Source organism: Babesia bigemina, scaffold Bbigscaff_70603, assembly GCF_000981445.1.
Source record: "Babesia bigemina genome assembly Bbig001, scaffold Bbigscaff_70603".
Lineage (NCBI taxonomy): Eukaryota > Apicomplexa > Aconoidasida > Piroplasmida > Babesiidae > Babesia > Babesia bigemina.
The window spans coordinates 17,645-38,916 of record NW_012237200.1 but is presented as its reverse complement, the minus strand read 5'-3'; the positions used below and the strand labels follow the sequence as shown (position 1 = coordinate 38,916).

General features: G+C 48.8%; 2 protein-coding genes across 2 annotated transcripts; both read left to right on the top strand.

The window, feature by feature from the left end:
- Positions 1–3,193: 3,193 nt before the first annotated feature.
- Positions 3,194–8,689, top strand: BBBOND_0003170 (hypothetical protein, conserved; the record flags this gene model as incomplete). The annotated part of the gene is made up of 1 exon (XM_012915152.1): positions 3,194–8,689. One exon carries the CDS (start codon positions 3,194–3,196, stop codon positions 8,687–8,689), a length of 5,496 nt encoding a protein of 1,831 aa, XP_012770606.1.
- Positions 8,690–15,296: 6,607 nt separating this feature from the next.
- BBBOND_0003160 (hypothetical protein, conserved) lies at positions 15,297–20,633 on the top strand (the record flags this gene model as incomplete). Its single annotated transcript, XM_012915151.1, has 1 exon — positions 15,297–20,633. One exon carries the CDS (start codon positions 15,297–15,299, stop codon positions 20,631–20,633), a length of 5,337 nt encoding a protein of 1,778 aa, XP_012770605.1.
- Between the last annotated feature and the right edge of the window lie 639 nt (positions 20,634–21,272).

Sequence of the window (21,272 nt, the reverse complement as noted above, 5' to 3'; positions counted from 1 at the left end):
CCCCTTTATCCACTCCACATCGCTCCTTTATCCACTCTACATCGCTCCTTTATCCACTTTACATCGCCCCTTAACCCACTCTACATCGCCCCTTAACCCACTCTACATCGCTCCTTTACCCACTCCACATCGCCCCTTTATCCACTCCACATCGCTCCCTAATCCACTCTACATCGCCCCTTTATCCACTCTACATCGCTCCCTTACCCACTCCACATCGCTCCTTTATCCACTCTACATCGCCCCTTAATCCACTCTACATCGCTCCCTTATCCACTCTACATCGCCCCTTAATCCACTCTACATCGCTCCTTTATCCACCCTACATCGCTCCCTAACCCACTCTACATCGCCCCTTTATCCACTCTGCATCGCCCCTTAACCCACTCGACATCGCTTCCTAACCCACTCCACATCGCCCCTTTATCCACTCTACATCGCCCCTTTATCCACTCTACGTCGCTCCCTAACCCACTCCACATCGCCCCTTTATCCACTCCACACCGCCCCTTTATCCACTTTACATCGCTCCCTTAACGCACTCTACATCGCCCCTTCATCCACTCTACATCGCCCCTTAACCCACTCTACATCGCCCCTTTACCCACTCCACATCGCTCCCTAATCCACTCCACATCGCTCCCTAACCCACTCTACATCGCTCCCTTATCCACTCTACATCGCCCCTTTATCCACTCTTCATCGCCCCTTTACCCACTCTACATCGCTCCCTTATCCACCCTACATCGCCCCTTAACCCACTCTACATCGCTCCCTTATCCACTCTACATCGCTCCCTTATCCACTCTACATCGCTCCATTACCCACTCTACATCGCCCCTTTACCCACTCTACATCGCTCCTTAACCTCCTCTAATCGCCCCTTTATCCACTCTACATCGCCCCTTTATCCACTCTACATCGCCCCTTTACCCACTCTACATCGCTCTTTTATCCACTCTACATCGCTCCCTTATCCACTCTACATCGCTCCCTAATCCACTCTACATCGCCCCTTATCCACTCTACATCGCTCCCTAACCCACTCCACATCGCCCCTTAACCCACTCTACATCGCCCCTTTATGTACCCTACATCGCTCCTTTACCCACTCTACATCGCTCTCTAACCCACTCTACATCGCTCCTTTGTCCACTCTACATCGCCCCTAACCCACTCTACATCGCCCCTTTACCCTCTCTACATCGCCCCTTTACCCACTCTACATCGCCCCTTTATCCACTCCACATCGCCCCTTAACCCACTCCACATCGCTCCCTAATCCACTCCACATCGCCCCTTACCCACTCCACATCGCTCCCTAACCCACTCCACATCGCCCCTTTATCCACTCTACATCGCCCCTTTATCCACTCCACACCGCCCCTTAACCCACTCTACATCGCCCCTTACTCCACTCTACATCGCCCCTTTATCCACTCTACATCGCTCCCTAATCCACTCTACATCGCCCCTTTATCCACTCTACACCGCCGCTTTATCCACTCTACATCGCTCCCTAACCCACTCTACATCGCCCCTTAATCCACTCTACATCGCTCCCTAACCCACTCCACATCGCTCCTCTATCCACTCTACATCGCCCCTTTACCCACTCTACATCGCTCCCTAACCCACTCTACATCGCTCCTTTATCCACTCTACATCGCCCCTTTATCCACTCTACATCGCCCCTTTACCCACTCTACATCGCCCCTTAACCACTCTTCATCGCCCCTTAATCCACTCTACATCGCTCCCTAACCCACTCTACATCGCCCCTTTACCCACTCTACATCGCTCCCTAACCCACTCCACATCGCCCCTTTATCCACTCTACATCGCCCCTTAACCCACTCTACATCGCCCCTTTATCCACTCCACATCGCTCCCTAATAGACTCTACACCGCCCCTTTATCCACTCTACATCGCTCCTTAACTTACTCCTCATCGCCCCTTACCCACTCTACATCGCCCCTTATCCACTCTACATCGCTCCTCTATCCACTCTACATCGCTCCCTAACCCACTCTACATCGCTCCCTAACCCACTCTACATCGCTCCCTAACCCGCTCTACATCGCCCTTTCACCCACTCCACATCGCCCCTTACCCACTCCACATCGCCCCTTTACCCACCCCTCATCGCTCCCTAACCCACTCTACATCGCTCCTTAATCCACTCTTCATCGCTCCCTAACCCACTCTACATCGCCCCTTTATCCACTCCACATCGCCCCTTTAACCACTCTACATCGCTCCCTTATCCACTCCACATCGCCCCTTAACCCTCTCTACATCGCCCCTTTATCCACTCCACATCGCTCCCTAATCCACCCTACATCGCCCCTTAACCCACTCTACATCGCTCCTTTATCCACTCTACATCGCTCCTTAATCCACTCCACATCGCTCCTTAACCCATTCTACATCGCTCCTTTATCCACTCTACATCGCCCCTTAACCACCTTACATCGCCCCTTTACCCACTCCTCATCGCTCCCTAACCCACTCCTCATCGCTCCTTAGTCCACTCTACATCGCTCCTTAGTCCACTCTACATCGCTCCTTATCCACTCTTCATCGCTCCTTTACCCACTCTACATCGCCCCTTTACCCACTCTACGTCGCCCCTTTATCCACTCTACATCGCTCCCTAACCCACCCTACATCGCCCCTTAACCCACTCTGCATCGCTCCCTAATCCACTCTACATCGCCCCTTTATCCACTCTACATCGCTCCCTAATCCACTCTACATCGCTCCCTAACCCACTCCACATCGCCCCTTTATCCACTCTACATCGCCCCTTAACCCACTCTACATCCCTTGAATTACCTCGCCATATTACCGCTATGACCTTCTTAAACCACAATAATAACTTGTGCCTTGTCACCCTTGACTTCCCTTCTGACTGAGTCCATCGACTGGTTGATCCAGGTTAGGTATGGGAATGGTGGCAATGATGAAGGTCTTACCAAGTTGTCTGAAGCTTTGAAAAAGTTGATTGAGGAGGCTATAGGTAATGCTACCAAGTCCCTCCAAGCCGAAAAAAAGAAACTTGAATGCCCTGTTAAGTATACTGGACATCCCTCTAACTGTTCCTATATTGATACGCTGATTAAGAATGCAAATAGTCCTGAAAAGTCTGGACAACCAAAAAATGCTGAGAAAATTAAAGGCCTTGAAAATATGAAAGAATCTTGCAAATCTTCCCACTCCCGTCGTTATGATGATGCTACTAAAAGAGCCTTGAAGGACATTGAAGAGCGTGAGAAACAACTTGAAGATCTTAAAAAAAAACTCGAAGCTTTTATCGGCAAAAAAGAAGATGATGATGCAAATAATATTCCCGCTAAAAACCTTTTAACGCATTTATGTGATGGCCTCGAAACCTTCCTAGGCTTCGACAACCAAACCAAAGGCTACACTGGCAAAGGCATTGTCTACTCTGACCTTGACAGGCTGTGTGACGGGGTGATGGGATTTTTGAGTGGTGTGCTTGAAGCAGTGAAAGATGATCCAAGCGTTACAACTTATTATACTAAGATGGACAAAACACTTGAAACAATTAAAATCAGTATGCACAATCCTGACGGATTGTCTGAGGCCGTTAAGGCTGTGAGCCAGGCGCTGGGGGAGTGGGATAGGGAGGTGACTGAGAAAACTAGCGCACTTAAAAACAGACTTAAAACTTTTAATAATGATAATATTAAACGTATGCATGAATCACTTAACGCACTTAAGTCGTGCCAACCTCGTGAGGTTACTGCCATGTTGACTAGATGCATCGGTGAGTCAACTGCGTTGTTAGATGCTTTCAATTTGGCAGAAACCAATTACAACCAGCTTGACATATCACTAAGAAACAAAATGTCCGACACCGTACGTATTATAGAAATAGAAACGAAATTATTTATTGGGGCTGCCAGTAATGACGAGTTACGTATGCTTGTCGGCACGGCGGAACATAAACTTGAAGAGTTGAGAGACCACATTCACGGTAAACTCATCGACCGTATAACTATAATGAAAAACAATATTGATAAAATGTTCAATGAAAAAATAGTCGATCCCATAACCAACGTTAAAGCTGAGTTGAATGTCACTAAAGTAGATTTGGATACATGGATCGACAAAACTAAGATCGCCGTTGAGAATGCGCTAAATAGATGCAGTGACATACTTGGAATGTTCGATAAGCAAAATAAGAATTATAAAGAGATTGAGAAAGCCGCCGGAGATTTATACAAACATGCTGAAACTCTTAGCATGGCAGCAAGCAGCGCTAAAAGGGACGTTGAGAAATTGGTTAACGAAGCGCAAACGGCGCTGACGAATCTGGATGGAGAACTCAAAAGAGATTTGAAGCAGTTGGAAGCGCATGTTAGTGCGCCATTTCAGACACTTATAAGCAATGCGTCGGACTTTAATCAGAAATTCATCTCAACTAAAACTGCCATTGAGACGGCGATTGAGGGAGTGGAAACGGATATCGAAAAGCTCAAAGAGCTTTCAAACGTAGACCAGATCAGAAAGCATGGAAGCAACGCAGGAATTCCAGAAAATGTCTCAGCGCCTTTACTCAAAGCTATTGGTGGTACCACGGATTCTTTTGAGATATTGAAAAAGTACTTCCGCGATCTCAATGTTAATATAATGGGCCCATTAAAGGAAGCCATGGGGGGAATAGAAGGCGGAGTTGGAAGAGTTGGTAACAACGCAAGAAAAGATTTAGAAAATGCATTTTCAGTTTTCAGGACACGTCTAACCACTCCAGTTAAAGAGCTACAAAATGTGGTTAATGGGAATTTGCCAAACCCGAATTTTATTAGTGTTCAACGACAGTTAAACGCCATTGGTGTCGATATAAGTGGCGTCACTCAACTTAATCTAGGTTCGCACGCTTCAATGATCGACAAAATATTACCAAAACTAAGCAAGCATTCTGAATCCATAACACACGAGGACGTAAAGAATTTACTGAACGTCCTACGAAACATTGCGAAAGCAGTGTCCGAGCATTCGCAGCAGTTGGTGCAGCAACTTCTGAATAAAATTCAAGATAAGGTTAAGGTGGAAATCAAAGGTATTGCGGAAACCGTTAATGCTAAGATTACGAAAATTAAAGACGGCCTACAAAATTCGACGCAAAATAAAGGTGTACAGTACAGCGCCGGGGGTAAGGATGTTTCCGGCCTGCAAAAGTTGGTTAGTGAGTTTGATAGTAAAATCAATCAGGATCTTACGATTCTGAAATCTAGAGTTGATTCAATGTTTAGGAAGAAACAACAGGATGCTGGTGATAACAATTACGATTTGGAGACCATAATGCAGGATTATCACAATCATGCGCATGGTGACGGGGTTAACTCCGTTAAATCAAAAATCAATGCGCTAAAAACTACAGTAGCAGATGATGCTCTGAACGATCTGCCAAAAATTGGTTATGTTATAGCTGCGTCAGATAAGATCACCACGTCGCTCTCGTCTTTTGCCGGTAAAGTTGAGGCGCTTGTGGAGAAAGATGAAAAAAGTTCCGTCGACGGTCATGACATGAACAGAAAAGGTGTAAAGACTCTATTGACAGAATTAAAAACCATAATTGGAGATAGCGGTGAACTGAAATATGGTTTGAGGAGTGGCCTCACCAAAATTAAGGACGATATTGTTAGAATCCTCGGCACATCGACGGATCCCGGACCTAACAAGTATAACTTGAAGAAACTCCTCGACGATGCCAGCGTTTTTTATAGAGACGTTATTCAAATGCAAGCTATTGACGCTATTAATAACATACAAGCCTTCGTCACATCGGAAATTGCCGTAACCACAGCGGACATCCAAACTAATGCCAAAGAGGAGTACCACAATAAAATCAGCAAGATGTTCGAATCCATGAAAACGGAAATCACCTCCCAAATCGCCGCCATCGAAACTGAAATCGCCGACGATCTCAACTCCGGCGTCAAAGGCCTGCTGCGGAAGGTGATGGATCACGACCGGAAGGGTCAAGTGAACGATAATCTATTGAGTAAATTAAAAGTGGACCAAGTACGTGCAAATGATCAGTTCAGGGAATTGGCCGACAGATTCAAAAATTACGCCGAATCCGTTATATTCTATATTGGGTACGAGGTGGCCGGTCCACATCCGGGTGAACCTGGTAAAAAAGTGGATGGAATTAAATCCAATATCACAGCGCTTTTAGAGCATTTAAAGACTTCAAATATATACAATTACGACTCTAAATTCACCTCCCTCCTCTCCCACCTCTCCTCCTCCCTCACCGCTCTCCACCCCTCCCACTTCGCCAACCCCCGGCACCCGGAGCTGCTCGATGCGGTCAGAGCGGGGCTGCAGGGGTTTGTCAAGGAGATGGAGCGGGTGTATGTGAACGGGTATGATGGAGGGGAGGGGATTGATAAATTGAGTAAATTGGTTATTACTAAGACTATTTCCGATGGAAAATCTGGTACAAAAGTTGAGTTGACAGATGACGGCAGAAATTTATCTAAGGTATTTTTTAGCATTATCCGCATCTTAGGCCACACTTTGAAGGACCTACAGCATGAATGTGCGACATCATGGAAGGATATAGCCATAAATACATGTGGAAACAATTCTCTTGGACAGTTTTTCCAAAAGCAAGGCTACGAAGTAAATTCAGAGGACGGCAAGCAGACCGGTGAGTTGCTGGATGACAAAGCAAAAATGAAGGGTGACCACATAAATAAGAACTTAATTAGCAAAAATCTTGGCATAAAAAGTGGCGTAATTGTGGATTGGAAGAAAGAAAAGGATGCGAAAAATAAGGTGAAAACTAAACCCAATGGCAGTGATATAACCCTCCTTCATATACTTGAATTCCTTTTCGGACATCTCGAGAGATATTACCACGTACGTCACCTGGAACATATTCCGTCTGCCAAAGCACCGCGTAATATCTATCAAATGCTGCAATGGCTCAACGGGCTGCGCTATAATCCCATTCTTACACCAGTTTACCTCTGCATCAAGGACCTATTTCCTAGAAGTAAGGAAAACGAAGGGAAAGATATTAAGGCCATTCCATCCAGCGAAGTTAAACTCTCAGCAACCAAAGATATCACATATGTGTACCTGGCGGGCAAAGCGCTGATACATGCTTCCATATTTTGCCATGACGTGTTGGTCGCCATTCAAGGACACGGTCACGCAGGTGGCCGCTACGCTTGCGACTTCAGCACCAACGAAGAAAAGTTGTTGTACCCTAACAGTGGTAGTGCGTGCTTCGATATGCTTGTCGACATAGCGGAAAGATTGTATCACCAGTTCCGGTTCCTATATAGTCAGTGCGAGAACGGTACCGATAGCAGCGGATGGGCCGATTGCTGGTATGGCCGTGGAGTCGGTGGATCCGGATGGAATTGTAACACCAAGCAGTGTCCTAACCAAAACTGTCCCCAACTGGCTGACCAAAACGCTGGCCAAAGAGGCAACCAAAGTGCTGACCAAACGTGTGATTCGCACCCTAAGTGCGGTTTGAAGTCTCCTTTGCAATCGTTCCTTGAAGATGGTTTACAAGGTTTCTTGCCGCACTCTTTTACTAAACCTGGGTGTAAATTGGAGTGTACTGTGTCCAATCACCGCGGCCTGCCATGCAAGACACCAATGGGCTTTTCTGATATCAGTCAACTGGCATCGCATACGAAGAAAGGTAACCATCTCATACAAGTGTTAAAAGATTTCTGTGGTGAAAAATCTCACCTCCGCTCACTGTGCGCTGGTTTCATGTGTCTTTTGCAGAAACCTCCGCAGACGCTAGGTGACATGTTTGCTTTCTATTATAATTATATATACGGCTGGAACACGCAACGTAGCGACCATAGACAGGGCGCATTTGACAAGGCCGTCAGCGCAGCGCACTTCGAGAACAAATATGATGAGCTCATAGTGCATAACTTATATTCCCCTAGTCACTCCGCAGTGTGGCAGGGGCATTCGGGCGGTAGCCTCGGCAGTCTCGTATGCACTTCAATAGAATCAGTCGTATGTGGGCCATATCTGTATCCCATCAATAGCGGTATCAGAGATATATATGCAGCTAAATATGCCGATAAATACCTATCATGGATTGTTTACCAGACTGAGACATTCTACGATTTACTCAAAAAATTATATGACGAGTGCAACTCTAACTGCGGTCCAAAGGGATCCAACTGCTTAACGACATCGTGCGTTAAGGATTGTTTAAGGCTTAGAAAACCGCCAACCCCAAACGAACATCATGACGATTGTAAATCTATAGTCCAATGCAGAAAAGCACTGCCGACTTTGTCAAAATACGGGTTCGTGTTTTTGCAGCAAGCCAAGTTAAACGGGAATGAAGGACTGACAAAAAAACGCACGTGTCAAAATTTCTGTGCGGCATTCAAAGATGTATTTAATAAGGAGTCTCTACTTGTCGAACTTATTAGAAAAATTGATGAATTCATATTTGCCATTAGAGAACCGTTCACCTATCTAGTGCTCGCACTTTGGTCACTGTCCCTCTTCTACCTCATCTGCGTAATGGTTGGCAGACTGGATGTGCTCCACATACGCTCACACCTGAGATCACCGTCATCGCACAGGATAACGGCGCAATCACTGTTGGCCGCAGCGCAAGTCGGAAGGCTTGCCAAGATATCGTATCTACAACCGTGATCGTATTCACGTTTGTAATTACTACACGCACTTACCATAGCTCACCTACTCACCTAACCGACAAACGTAGTCTAATGTCTTGAATTACTCTAGCGGCAACCTGTGAACTAAATGGCACCTGAATCAGGTGATGACTAGACGACAATGCAACGTGTTAACCTAGCACACAGGCAAAGTGTTAACCTAGCACACAGGCAAAGTGTTAAAGTAGCACCCAGGCAAAGTGGTAACCTAGCACCCAGGCAAAGTGCTAACCTAGCAACCAGGCAAAGTGCTGAGCTAGCACCCAGGCAAAGTGGTAACCTAGCACGCAAGCTAAGTGTTGACCTAGCACCCAGGCAAAGTGGTAACCTAGCACCCAGGCAAAGTGCTAAGCTAGCACCCAGGCAACGTGGTAAGCTGGCATCCAAGCAACGTGCTAAGCTAGCAACCAGGCAAAGTGCTAAGCTAGCACTCAGGCAAAGTGGTAAGCTAGCATCCAGGCAAAGTGGTAAGCAAGCAACCAGGCAAAGTGCTAACCTAGCAACCAGGCAAAGTGTTAACCTAGCACGCAAGCAAAGTGGTAAGCTGGCAGCCAGGCAAAGTGTTAACCTAGCACGAAGGCAACGTGTTAACCTAGCAACCAGGCAAAGTGCTAAGCTGGCACCCAGGCAAAGTGTATACCTAGCAACCAGGCAAAGTGTTTACCTAGCAACCAGGCAAAGTGCTAAGCTATCACCCAGGCAAAGTGCTAAGCTATCACCCAGGCAAAGTGGTAAGGTAGCACACAAGCTAAGTGCTAAGCTGGCACACAAGCAAAGTGTTAACCTAGCACGAAGGCAACGTGTTAACCTAGCAACCAGGCAAAGTGCTAAGCTAGCACCCAGGCAACGTGTTGACCTAGCAAGAAGGCAATGTGCTAAGCTAGCAGCCAGGCAAAGTGCTAAGGTGGCACCCAGGCAAAGTGCTAAGCTAGCACACAGGCTAAGTTTAAGCTGGCACCCAGGCAAAGTGGTAAGCTAGCACCCAGGCAAAGTGGTGACCTAGCAGCCAGGCAAAGTGCTAAGCAAGCACCCAGGCAACGTGTTAACCGTGCACCCAGGCAACGTGTTAACCGTGCACCCAAGCAAAGTGCTAACCTAGCAGCCAGGCAAAGTGCTAAGCTAACATCCAGGCAAAGTGTGAACCTAGCACACAAGCAACGTGTTAACCTAGCACCCAGGCAAAGTGTTGACCTAGCACCCAGGCAAAGTGCTAAGCAAGCACCCAGGCAAAGTGCTAAGCTAGCAACCAGGCAAAGTGCTAAGCAAGCACATTGGTAACGTGTTAATCTAGCACCCAGGCAAAGTGTTGACCAAAGTGGTGACCAAACAGCTGACCAATGTGTTGACCAAGGTGCTGACCAATGCCATGACCAACGTGTTAACCAATGTGCTGACCAATGCCACGACCAGAGTGCTGACCAATGTGCAGACCAAGATGCTGCCCAAAGTGTTGACCAACGTGGTGACCAATGTGCTGACCAAAGTGCTGACTAAGTTGATAGTTACGGCAGCGATGTCATGGTCACGGCAGCGGTGACATGGTACGGCAGAGGTGACATGGTTACGGCAGCGATGACATGGACACGGCAGCGATGACATGGTCACGGCGGCGATGACATGGTCACGGCAGCGATGACATGGTCACGGCAGCGATGTCTTGGTCACGGCAGCGATGACATGGTCACGGCAGCGATGACATGGTTACGGCAGCGATGACTTGTCACGGCAGCGATGACATGGTTAAGGCAGCGATGACAGCTGATGGTCACGGCAGCGATGACATGGTGACGGCAGCGATGACAGTGCTGACCAATGTGGTGACCAAAGTGCTGACCAAAGTGCTGACCAAAGTGCTGACCAACGTGCTGACCAAAGTGATGACCAAAGTGGTGACCAACGTGCTGACCAATGCCATGACCAGAGTGTTGACCAATGCCATAACCAATGTAATGACCTAGCACCTGACCAACGTGTTGACCAAGCACCTGACCAAGTTAAAGGTTCCGGCAGCGATGACATGGTCACGGCAGCGGTGACATGGCTACGGCAGCGATGACATCAACACGGCAGCGGTGACATGGCTACGGCAGCGATGACATGGCTACGGCAGCGATGACAGTTGATGGTCACGGCAGCGATGACAGTTGATGGTCACGGCAGCGATGACAGTTGATGGTCACGGCAGCGATGACAGTGGTGACCTAAGTGGTGATTATTATCCACTCTACATCGCTCCCTTATCCACTCTACATCGCCCCTTTATCCACTCTACATCGCCCCTTAACCCACTCTACATCGCTCCCTAACCCACTCTACATCGCTCCCTAACCCACTCTACATCGCTCCCTAACCCACTCTACATCGCTCCCTAATCCACTCCACATCGCCCCTTTATCCACGCTACATCGCTCCCTTATCCACTCTACATCGCCCCTTTATCCACTCTACATCGCCCCTATATCCACTCCACATCGCTCTTTAACCCACTCCACATCGCCCCTAACCCACTCTACATCGCCCCTTAACCTCCTCTAATCGCTCCCTTACCCACTCTACATCGCTCCCTAATCCACTCCACATCGCCCCTTTATCCACTCCACATCGCTCCCTTATCCACTCTACATCGCTCCTTTACCCACTCTACATCGCCCCTTTATCCACTCTACATCGCTCCTCTACCCACTCTACATCGCCCCTTAACCCACTCTACATCGCTCCCTAACCCACTCTACATCGCCCCTTAACCCACTCTACATCGCCCCTTAACCCACTCTACATCGCCCCTTTATCCACTCTACATCGCTCCCTTATCCACTCTACATCGCTCCTCTACCCACTCTACATCGCTCCTCTACCCACTCTACATCGCCCCTTTACCCACTCTACATCGCCCCTTTATCCACTCTACATCGCCCCTTCATCCACTCTACATCGCTCCCTAACCCACTCTACATCGCTCCCTAATCCACTCTACATCGCCCCTTAACCCACTCTACATCGCCCCTTAACCCACTCTACATCGCCCCTTTATCCACTCTACATCGCTCCCTAATCCACTCTACATCGCCCCTTTACCCACTCTACATCGCCCCTTTATCCACTCTACATCGCTCCCTTATCCACTCTACATCTCCCCTTTATCCACTCTACATCGCCCCTTTTACCACTCTACATCGCCCCTTAACCCACTCCACATCGCTCCCTAACGCACTTTACATCGCTCCTCTATCCACTCTACATCGCTCCTTAACCTACCCTGCATCGCTCCCTAACCCACCCTACATCGCCCCTTAACCCACTCTACATCGCCCCTTTACCCACCTTACATCGCCCCTTTATCCACTCTACATCGCCCCTTAACCCACTCTACATCGCTCCCTAACCCACTCTACATCGCTCCCTAACCCACTCTACATCGCTCCCTAACCCACTCTACATCGCTCCCTAATCCACTCCACATCGCCCCTTTATCCACGCTACATCGCTCCCTTATCCACTCTACATCGCCCCTTTATCCACTCTACATCGCCCCTTAACCCACTCTACATCGCCCCTTTATCCACTCTACATCGCTCCCTTATCCACTCTACATCGCTCCTCTACCCACTCTACATCGCTCCTCTACCCACTCTACATCGCCCCTTTACCCACTCTACATCGCCCCTTTATCCACTCTACATCGCTCCTTTATCCACTCTACATCGCCCCTTTACCCACTCTACATCGCCCCTTTATCCACTCTACATCGCTCCTCTACCCACTCTACATCGCCCCTTTATCCACTCTACATCGCTCCCTTATCCACTCTACATCGCCCCTTTACCCACTCTACATCGCCCCTGAATCCACTCTACATCGCTCCCTTATCCACCTAACATCGCTCCTTTACCCACTCTACATCGCCCCTTTGTCCACTCTACATCGCCCCTTAACCCACTCTACATCGCCCCTTTATCCACTCCAGATCGCTCCCTAACCCACTCTACATCGCCGCTTTACCTACTCCACATCGCTCCCTAATCCACTCTACATCGCCCCTTTATCCACCTCACATCGCCCCTTAACCCACTCTACATCGCTCCTTTATCCACTCTAAATCGCTCCCTTACCCACTCTACATCGCTCCCTAACCCACTCCACATCGCTCCCTAACCCACTCTACATCGCTCTTTTACCCACCCTACATCGCCCCTTAACCCACTCTACATCGCTCCCTTATCCACTCTACATCGCCCCTTAACCCACTCCACATCGCTCCTCTATCCACTCTACATCGCTCCCCAACCCACTCTACATCGCCCCTTATCCACTCTACATCGCTCCCTAACCCACTCTACATCGCTCCCTAACCCACTCTACATCGCCCCTTATCCACTCTACATCGCTCCCTAACCCACTCTACATCGCCCCTTTATCCACGCTACATCGCCCCTTAACCCACTCTACATCGCTCCCTTACCCACTCTACATCGCCCCTTTATCCACTCTACATCGCCCCTTTATCCACTCTACATCGCCCCTTTACCCACTCCACATCGCCCCTTTATCCACTCTACATCGCCCCTTTACCCACTCTACATCGCTCCTTATCCACACTACATCGCTCCCTAACCCACTCTACATCGCCCCTTTACCCACTCTACATCGCTCCCTAACCCACTCTACATCGCCCCTTTATCCACTCTACATCGCCCCTTAATCCACTCTACATCGCTCCCTTATCCACTCTACATCGCTCCCTTATCCACTCTACATCGCCCCTTTATCCACTCTACATCGCCCCTTGAACCACTCCACAACGCCCCTTTGTCCACTCTACATCGCCCCTTTGTCCACTCTACATCGCCCCTTAACCCACTATCCATCGCTCCCTAACCCACTCTACATCGCCCCTTTATCCACTCTTCATCGCTCCTTTATCCACTCCACATCGCCCCTTAACCCACTCTACATCGCCCCTAACCCACTCTACATCGCCCCTTTATCCACTGTACATCGCTCCTTAACCCACTCTACATCGCCCCTTTACCCACTCCACATCGCTCCTTTGTCCACTCTACATCGCTCCCTAACCCACTCTACATCGCTCCTTAACCCACTCTACATCGCTCCCTAACCCACCTTACATCGCCCCTTTATCCACTCTACATCGCCCCTTTATCCACTCTACATCGCCCCTTAACCCACTCTACATCGCCCCTTTATCCACTCTACATCGCTCCCTAACCCACTCTACATCGCCCCTTATCCACTCTACATCGCTCCCTAACCCACTCTACATCGCCCCTTATCCACTCCACACCGCCCCTTTACCCTCTCTACATCGCCCCTTTACCCACTCTACATCGCCCCTTATCCACCCTACATCGCTCCCTAATACACTCCACATCGCTCCCTAACCCACTCTACATCGCTCCCTAACCCACACTACATCGCTCCCTTAACCCACTCTACATCGCTCCCTAACCCACTCTACATCACCCCTTTACCCACTCTACATCGCTCCTTAACCCACTCCACATCGCCCCTTATCCACTCTACATCGCTCCCTAATCCACTCTACATCGCTCCCTTATCCACTCTACATCGCCCCTTAACCCACTCCACATCGCCCCTTAACCCACTCTACATCGCTCCTTAACCCACTCCACATCGCGCCTTCACTCACTCTACATCGCCCCTTTATCCACTCCACATCGCTCCTTTATCCACTCTACATCGCTCCCTTACCCACTCTACATCGCCCCTTTACCCACTCTACATCGCTCCCTAATCCACTCTACATCGCTCCCTAACCCACTCTACATCGCTCCCTTACCCACTCTACATCGCTCCTTAACCCACTCCACATCGTTCCCTAACCCACTCTACATCGCTCCCTAACCCACTCTACATCGCCCCTTTACCCACTCCACATCGCTCCCTTATCCACTCCTCATCGCCTTGTTATCCACTCTACATCGCTCCTCTATCCACTCCACATCGCTCCTTTACCCACTCTACATCGCCCCTTAATCCACTCCACATCGCCCCTTTACCCACTCCACATCGCTCCCTAACCCACTCCACATCGCTCCCTAACCCACTCTACATCGCTCCCTAACCCACTCTACATCGCCCCTTAACCCACTCCACATCGCTCCTTTACCAACTCCACATCGCCCCTTAACCCACTCCACATCGCTCCCTAACCCACTCTACATCGCCCCTTAACCCACTCCACATCGCCCCTTAACCCACTCTACATCGCCCCTTTATCCACTCTACATCGCCCCTTTATCCACTCTACATCGCCCCTTTATCCACTCTACATCGCTCCCTAACCCACTCTCCATCGCTCCTTTATCCACTCTACATCGCTCCTTTATCCACTCTACATCGCCCCTTTATCCACTCTACATCGCCCCTTTATCCACTCTACATCGCCCCTTAACCCACTCTACATCGCCCCTTAACCCACTCTACATCGCTCCCTAACCCACTCTACATCGCCCTTTAACCCACTCTACATCGCTCCTTAACCCACTCTACATCGCCCCTTTATCCACTCTACATCGCTCGAATTACTTCGCCATAATATCGCTATGACCTCTATAAACCATGACTATAACTTGTGCCCTGTCACCCTTCTCTTCCCCTCTTCCACCTCTTGCCACTGCCCTGACCATGTGCCGCTCAGGGAGCTTGGCAAGAAATTTGATGAAAATAAAATGTGCGAAATTACCTTAAATAACAACCCTACTAACATCCTTAATAACCTTTGTACTGGCCTCAAAACCTTCCTCGGCTTCAACCCTGACTCCAAAGGCTACGACGGCAAGGGTATTGTGTACTCCGACCTGGACAGGCTGTGTGACGGGGTGATGGGATTTTTGTATCAGGTGCTTAAGGATGTCAGCGAGAAACAGCCTTACGAAACAGGTAAGGAATACTTAAATACATTAGTTAGTAGCACTTTAAAATCAAATTTGAACTCAGGTCACGATGGTTTTTGCAAGGCGTTTCCCATGGTGACTGTCAACGTCAACCGGTACAACCAGGCAGTTAAGTCGTCGAATGAGAACATAAAGAAAAAGATGGAAAAGCTTCAGACTGAGATGAAATTGTTCACTAAAGGCGCATTAAAAGGCATTTTGCCGAAGGCAGATGAAAATGATTTTCATAAGGTTGTGCAGGCTGTGGATGCTGTCAACAGGGAGTTGGACAGCTGCAAAAATTACGCCAAAGTTTTCACTGACGCTTTAAACATAGACGACAAGAGTGTAACTGACGCAGTCGATGAACTCCATTCTCCTTTATCGGTAAGAGTCAAGGATGCGTTGCGGACCGTCAAGCAGGAAAGTGAGCGACTGGGCAAGTTGTCGGAGAGACAGCAGAGTGAGCTAAGGGAGACGGATGAAAAAATAAAAAAGACTTTGGGTGATCTAAGAGTAAGCGTTGATTGCAAAATAGGCGACGATGTGAAAGAGTTTGTCCGCAATTTGAGAATGAAAGTTCAGCCCATTAAGAAGCATTTAGATGACATTACGACTGAGCTTTCTCAATACGTTATCGAGTTGCAGACGTGGATAAATGAGACAAAAAAGTATATTAACGAAATCAGAGATACGGACGTTAAGAGAATCGTTAACGAGACCACGGACAGTCTTACTGGCAAAACAAATTTGATTGCCGACAAGGCGACGGAGTTGTTGAAGTGGAGGGAAAGGCTGAACACTCAGATTGCAGTGGTTAAAAGTGCGGTCAAAGAAAAAGTCGTGGAAGTTCAGGGCGCAATTGCGTCGCTCGGAAGGCAGTTTACTGACGGTGGCGCCGATGTGCCGAATACTATTGAAAAGATAATGACGCATCTCGAAGATAAGATGGGTACAATCGAGGGGTACGTTGGTGAATCCAAATTGGGTGCTATCCGCGGTAGCGATATAAGTATACAGCAAAATTGGGATGCACTGAAGGACAAAATAACGAGGCTCGTTGGGGATATATATGAAGAATCATCCACAGGAAAAATGAATTATCTTGGCAAAGTAGATAAGGGACTGAAGGCGTACGCGGCATTGTTTAATGACGCGAAAGGAGCAAATGTGTTAGAAAAAACGGTTGGTGGATGGGTGGCTGAGATAGTCAAAAGTGAAGCAGTGAAGGGGTTACTTAAAGAGTATGTGAGACAGAACGAAGAATACCGTTATTTCACAGGTAGTCTGAGTGTAAGAGGCACTGATGCTATGCGTGACTGTGTCATTCCAATTCTTAAGGAGCAAATAACGGAGCACCTCAAAGACATACAGCCCGAAACAAGCTACTACTCCATTCCATCTACTGTGGAAGACAAGTTATCATATGTTAAAAAATATCTCACTAGGCTCTCCGAAGAAGTAATGGGTAAGCAAGGCGACGTAGTTTCGCAGGTCTCCGAATCTGTGAAACTCCAGAGGGAATTAGTACCTTATAATGGTGGTGGTACTTATAAGCCATACTTTCTCACCTTCGCTGTACATGCCGCTCTGTCTGCTCTGAAACACACGGCAGAAAGACTTGCTGAGCAGCTCGAATCATTCGCCACCAAAGATACAAACCTCGGCACAAATTTGCCAGCAGCTATTAAGCAGGTCGAACTTATTGGCCAACAATTCGACGGCAAGACGCAGAAGACATTTGGCGCATCAATCACAAAGGCGCTTGAAGATGTGCGTAGAGAAATTAAGAAACTAAACGGTCAGTTTGAACAGGCGCTACAAAATGGCACAACTGACAGCACGACAATCGCCGCTTACGTTGACAAATATGTCGAGGCCATCGATACATACGCGAATTCTATCGACCTCGGCTACATTGAAACCGGTCTGAGCAACCTGTCTTCCGGTATTCAATCCAATCTCAAAGCACTAAGCGACGCAGTCAAAGAAACAACTAACATTGTTAACGCCAAGCTGGAAAATTTCATAGACCTGAGAATCGGCAAACCCGTAATACGCGGCGAAGCTAACGCAGATACCCTCCAAGCGATTTATGACAAGCTCGACAAACTGCAAAACGGTCCGGTGTCGGAAGCCGTGAAACTCACCAACGCCTTGCTCGATCAATACTTAGCCGCTGCCGAAAAGCACTACACTAAGCAACTCACAGAATACGTTGACTTTCAAGTCAAGGATGCAACTAAGCAACTGACGACCTACGTCCACAAGCAGTACATTGACACCGTCAAGCTGCAACTCGAGCAGTTCTCCGACAGGGTAACCGCGCAACTCAACGGTCTGCCCGGTGACATTTCACGTGACTTGACCGTCGGTTTCAAGGGTTTCATGACGGCATTTGAGAAAAATTTCATCACGGACAGTAGATCAATCTCGGGCATCAGACACGTTAATCCGAAGCTAACACCTCGAATAGAGTCTCCACTGAGCAAGGCAGCCGACATGGTGAACTACTCGTTCGGCTCTTTCTTCGTTCACCTGGAAAATCAAGAAGACTTCAAGCGCGATTTTTCCAAGCTTCAGGCATTCAAAAAGTCGCTGACCAAATTGCTTTCCGGTCTACTCAAATCACTGCACTTCGACCACACATTCAGCACCAATCTAGACGCCCTCAATAATGCCGTCACTTCCTTCAAGCCCGCTACCTACGGCGATGCCAAGTGCCCCTCACTCCTCAATGCTCTTAAAGCAGGCTTCACCCCTCTCGTCGAGGAGCTCAAAAAGGCATACGTTTCAACGTACTCTTTGAGGACCATCGAATGGGAGAAACTCACCGAGGCGGAAAATAGAAACTACGCCAAAATCTGTTGGACCATCACGCCCATCTTATACGACGCTCTAACTGAACTCAAGAATAGACTCGAATATGAGAACTGGAATGATTACCAAATCTATCACCGAACTGACATCACCTCCAGCCTCCACGCTCTCTTCTTCCGGGACAACGGGTATGACGTCCATCGTCCTGAGAACGCCGAGCATGGCGAACTGAATCACAGACAAGACTTTAATGGTAGCAGCATTCTCAAACACCTAACCAATGAAACGCATAATTTGTTCAGTCAACGGTCATCTCCCGTCACCGGCATTGCTCCATCGGCATCCGGGTCAGATGCGCTTGATGTAACCATCGCTGAGGAAAGCGGTCTCGTCCAAAAACTCTATGATTTCCTGCAGACGTACTTCCGTGTATGCCACCTTACTCGTATTGAGAAACCCCGGGCTCCTTGCTCCGTTTACGAAATTCTCGTCTGGTGCTGCGGCCTGCAGTTCAACCCCGTGTACGAGAAGCTCAAGGCGCACATTGAATCTGAGTTCATGAAGGAGGACAAGCAAAGGCCTGGTACTAAAACGCTGCAGCCTTTTGAAGCGCACCCATCTCCCTTCCAACACACGCATATCGACGAAGCGCTCTACAAGGTCTCATCTGACTCCCACGCCGTCCTCACCGCTATCCTAGGCCACGGTCACAAGGACGGAATTTACGCCTGTGAGTTCTCCAACAACTCGATGAAGTTAGACTACCCTAGCAATTTGATTCAACTGCTGTGTACGTTGTTCGACCTGCTCAAGCGCCTCTACCACCAGCTGTACTTCCTGCTGCAGCAGTGTCGGCACAATGCTCAGCTAAGCGGCTGGAGGGAGTGCCACTACGGCAGGTACATTGGTGGCTCAGGCTGGCAGTGCAACACAAAGCAATGCCCTAAGCAAGACTGCGACCAAAGGCACGACCAAAGTGGCAGCCAAACGAGTGGGCAATATCCCAACTGCGGCGTCAAGTCGCCACTGCAATCGTTCTTGGAGGACGGTTTGAAAGGCCACCTGCCGCATTCGGTAGCAGCTAGGGGATCCAGTCTGTCATGTGGCACGTGTGGCAATACAGCTGGTATGCCGTGCAGAACTCCGATGGGTTTCGCTGACATCGGTGCCATCGCGTCACATACGATGATTGGCCGGAATATATGCGAGGTGCTTTACTATTTCTGTGGCCGTCATAACTCCCCTCTCACTAGACTGTGCGGTTACCTCAACTGCCTGCTACCCAGTGCGCCGAAAACGCTGGCGGACATGTTCAGCTTCTACCATCATCTCACCGATCGCTGGGGTATGCATGGCAATGAGCATAAGAAAGAAGCATTTGAAGAGAAAGTTAACGCTGCCAATTTCGGGCGCAGTTATGGTGAGTTCAAAGTCTACCACTTATTTACCCCTAGTCACTCAGCATTGAAGAAGGGCCACTCCGATGGTAGCCTGGGCAGTCTCGTATGCTTATCAAGGGACTCCGTCGTATGCGGTCCTTATCTGCGTCCCATCAGTCACGCCATCTACGAGACGTTCTCGTCAGAACACGCCGATAAGTACTTGTCGTGGATAGTTTATCTGACGGCATCGTTCTACGATCTGCTGAAGAAATTGTATGACGAGTGCAATTCCAAATGCGGTTCCAGGGGATCGAATTGCCACGTAAAAGCGTGCATCAAAGAATGTAGAACTACATCCACCACGTATCAACCGCCACGATATCACGATCGCAACTGCAAATCCATTGTAAGCTGCAATAACACGCTGCCTACATTGGCTAAGTACGGCTTCGTTTTCGGCGATCCAGAGAGGCTGAACGGAAGTGCAGGCATTGAGAAGAAACGCACGTGCAGAGATTTCTGTACAGTATTTGCGGAGGCATTTGAGAAGGACTCACATCTTGTGAAGTTCTTCAAAGCCATTGATAAGTTCATGTTTACCATCCGCGCACCTTTCTTGTGGATGAACGTGGCGCTCTGGTCGCTGTCCCTCTTCTACCTCATCTGCGTCATGGTTGGCAGACTGGATGTGCTCCACATCAAATCACACTTACGATCACCGTCGTCGCACAAGATAACGGCGCAATCATTGTTGGCGGCATCGCAAGTCGGAAGGCTTGCCAAGATATCGTACCTGCAGCCGTAAATGTATTCACATTTGTAATTCACATCAACTCACGTAACTACTCACCTACTCACCTAACCGACAAACGTAGTCTAATATCTCGAACTACTCAAGCGGCAACCTGCGAACTAGATAGCAGCTAGATTAGATTATGACTAAACGACAATGCAACGTGCTAAGCTGGCACCCAGGCAAAGTGCTGAGCTGGCAACCAGGCTAAGTGCTAAGTTGGCAACCAGGCAACGTGTTGACCTCGCACCCAGGCAACGTGTTGAACTAGCACCCAGGCAACGTGCTAACCTAGCACCCAGGCAAAGTGTTAACCTAGCACCCAGGCAAAGTGCTAAGCTAGCATCCAGGCAAAGTGTTGACCTAGCGTCCAGGCAAAGTGTTAACCTAGCACCCAGGCAAAGTGCTAACCTAGCACCCAGGCAAAGTGCTAACCTAGCACCCAGGCAAAGTGCTAACCTAGCACCCAGGCAGAGTGCTAAGCTTGTAACCAGGCAAAGTGCTAAGCTAGCACACAGGCAAAGTGCTAAGCTGGCGGATGAACCGTAATTTGGTGGGTGTTGTAGCACGTTGATTGCCTGGTGCGTTGTATTACGCGTTGACTGTGAGAGGCGTCCGCGTTGCCCATTGAGTCAGTGTCACGTGAGGCTG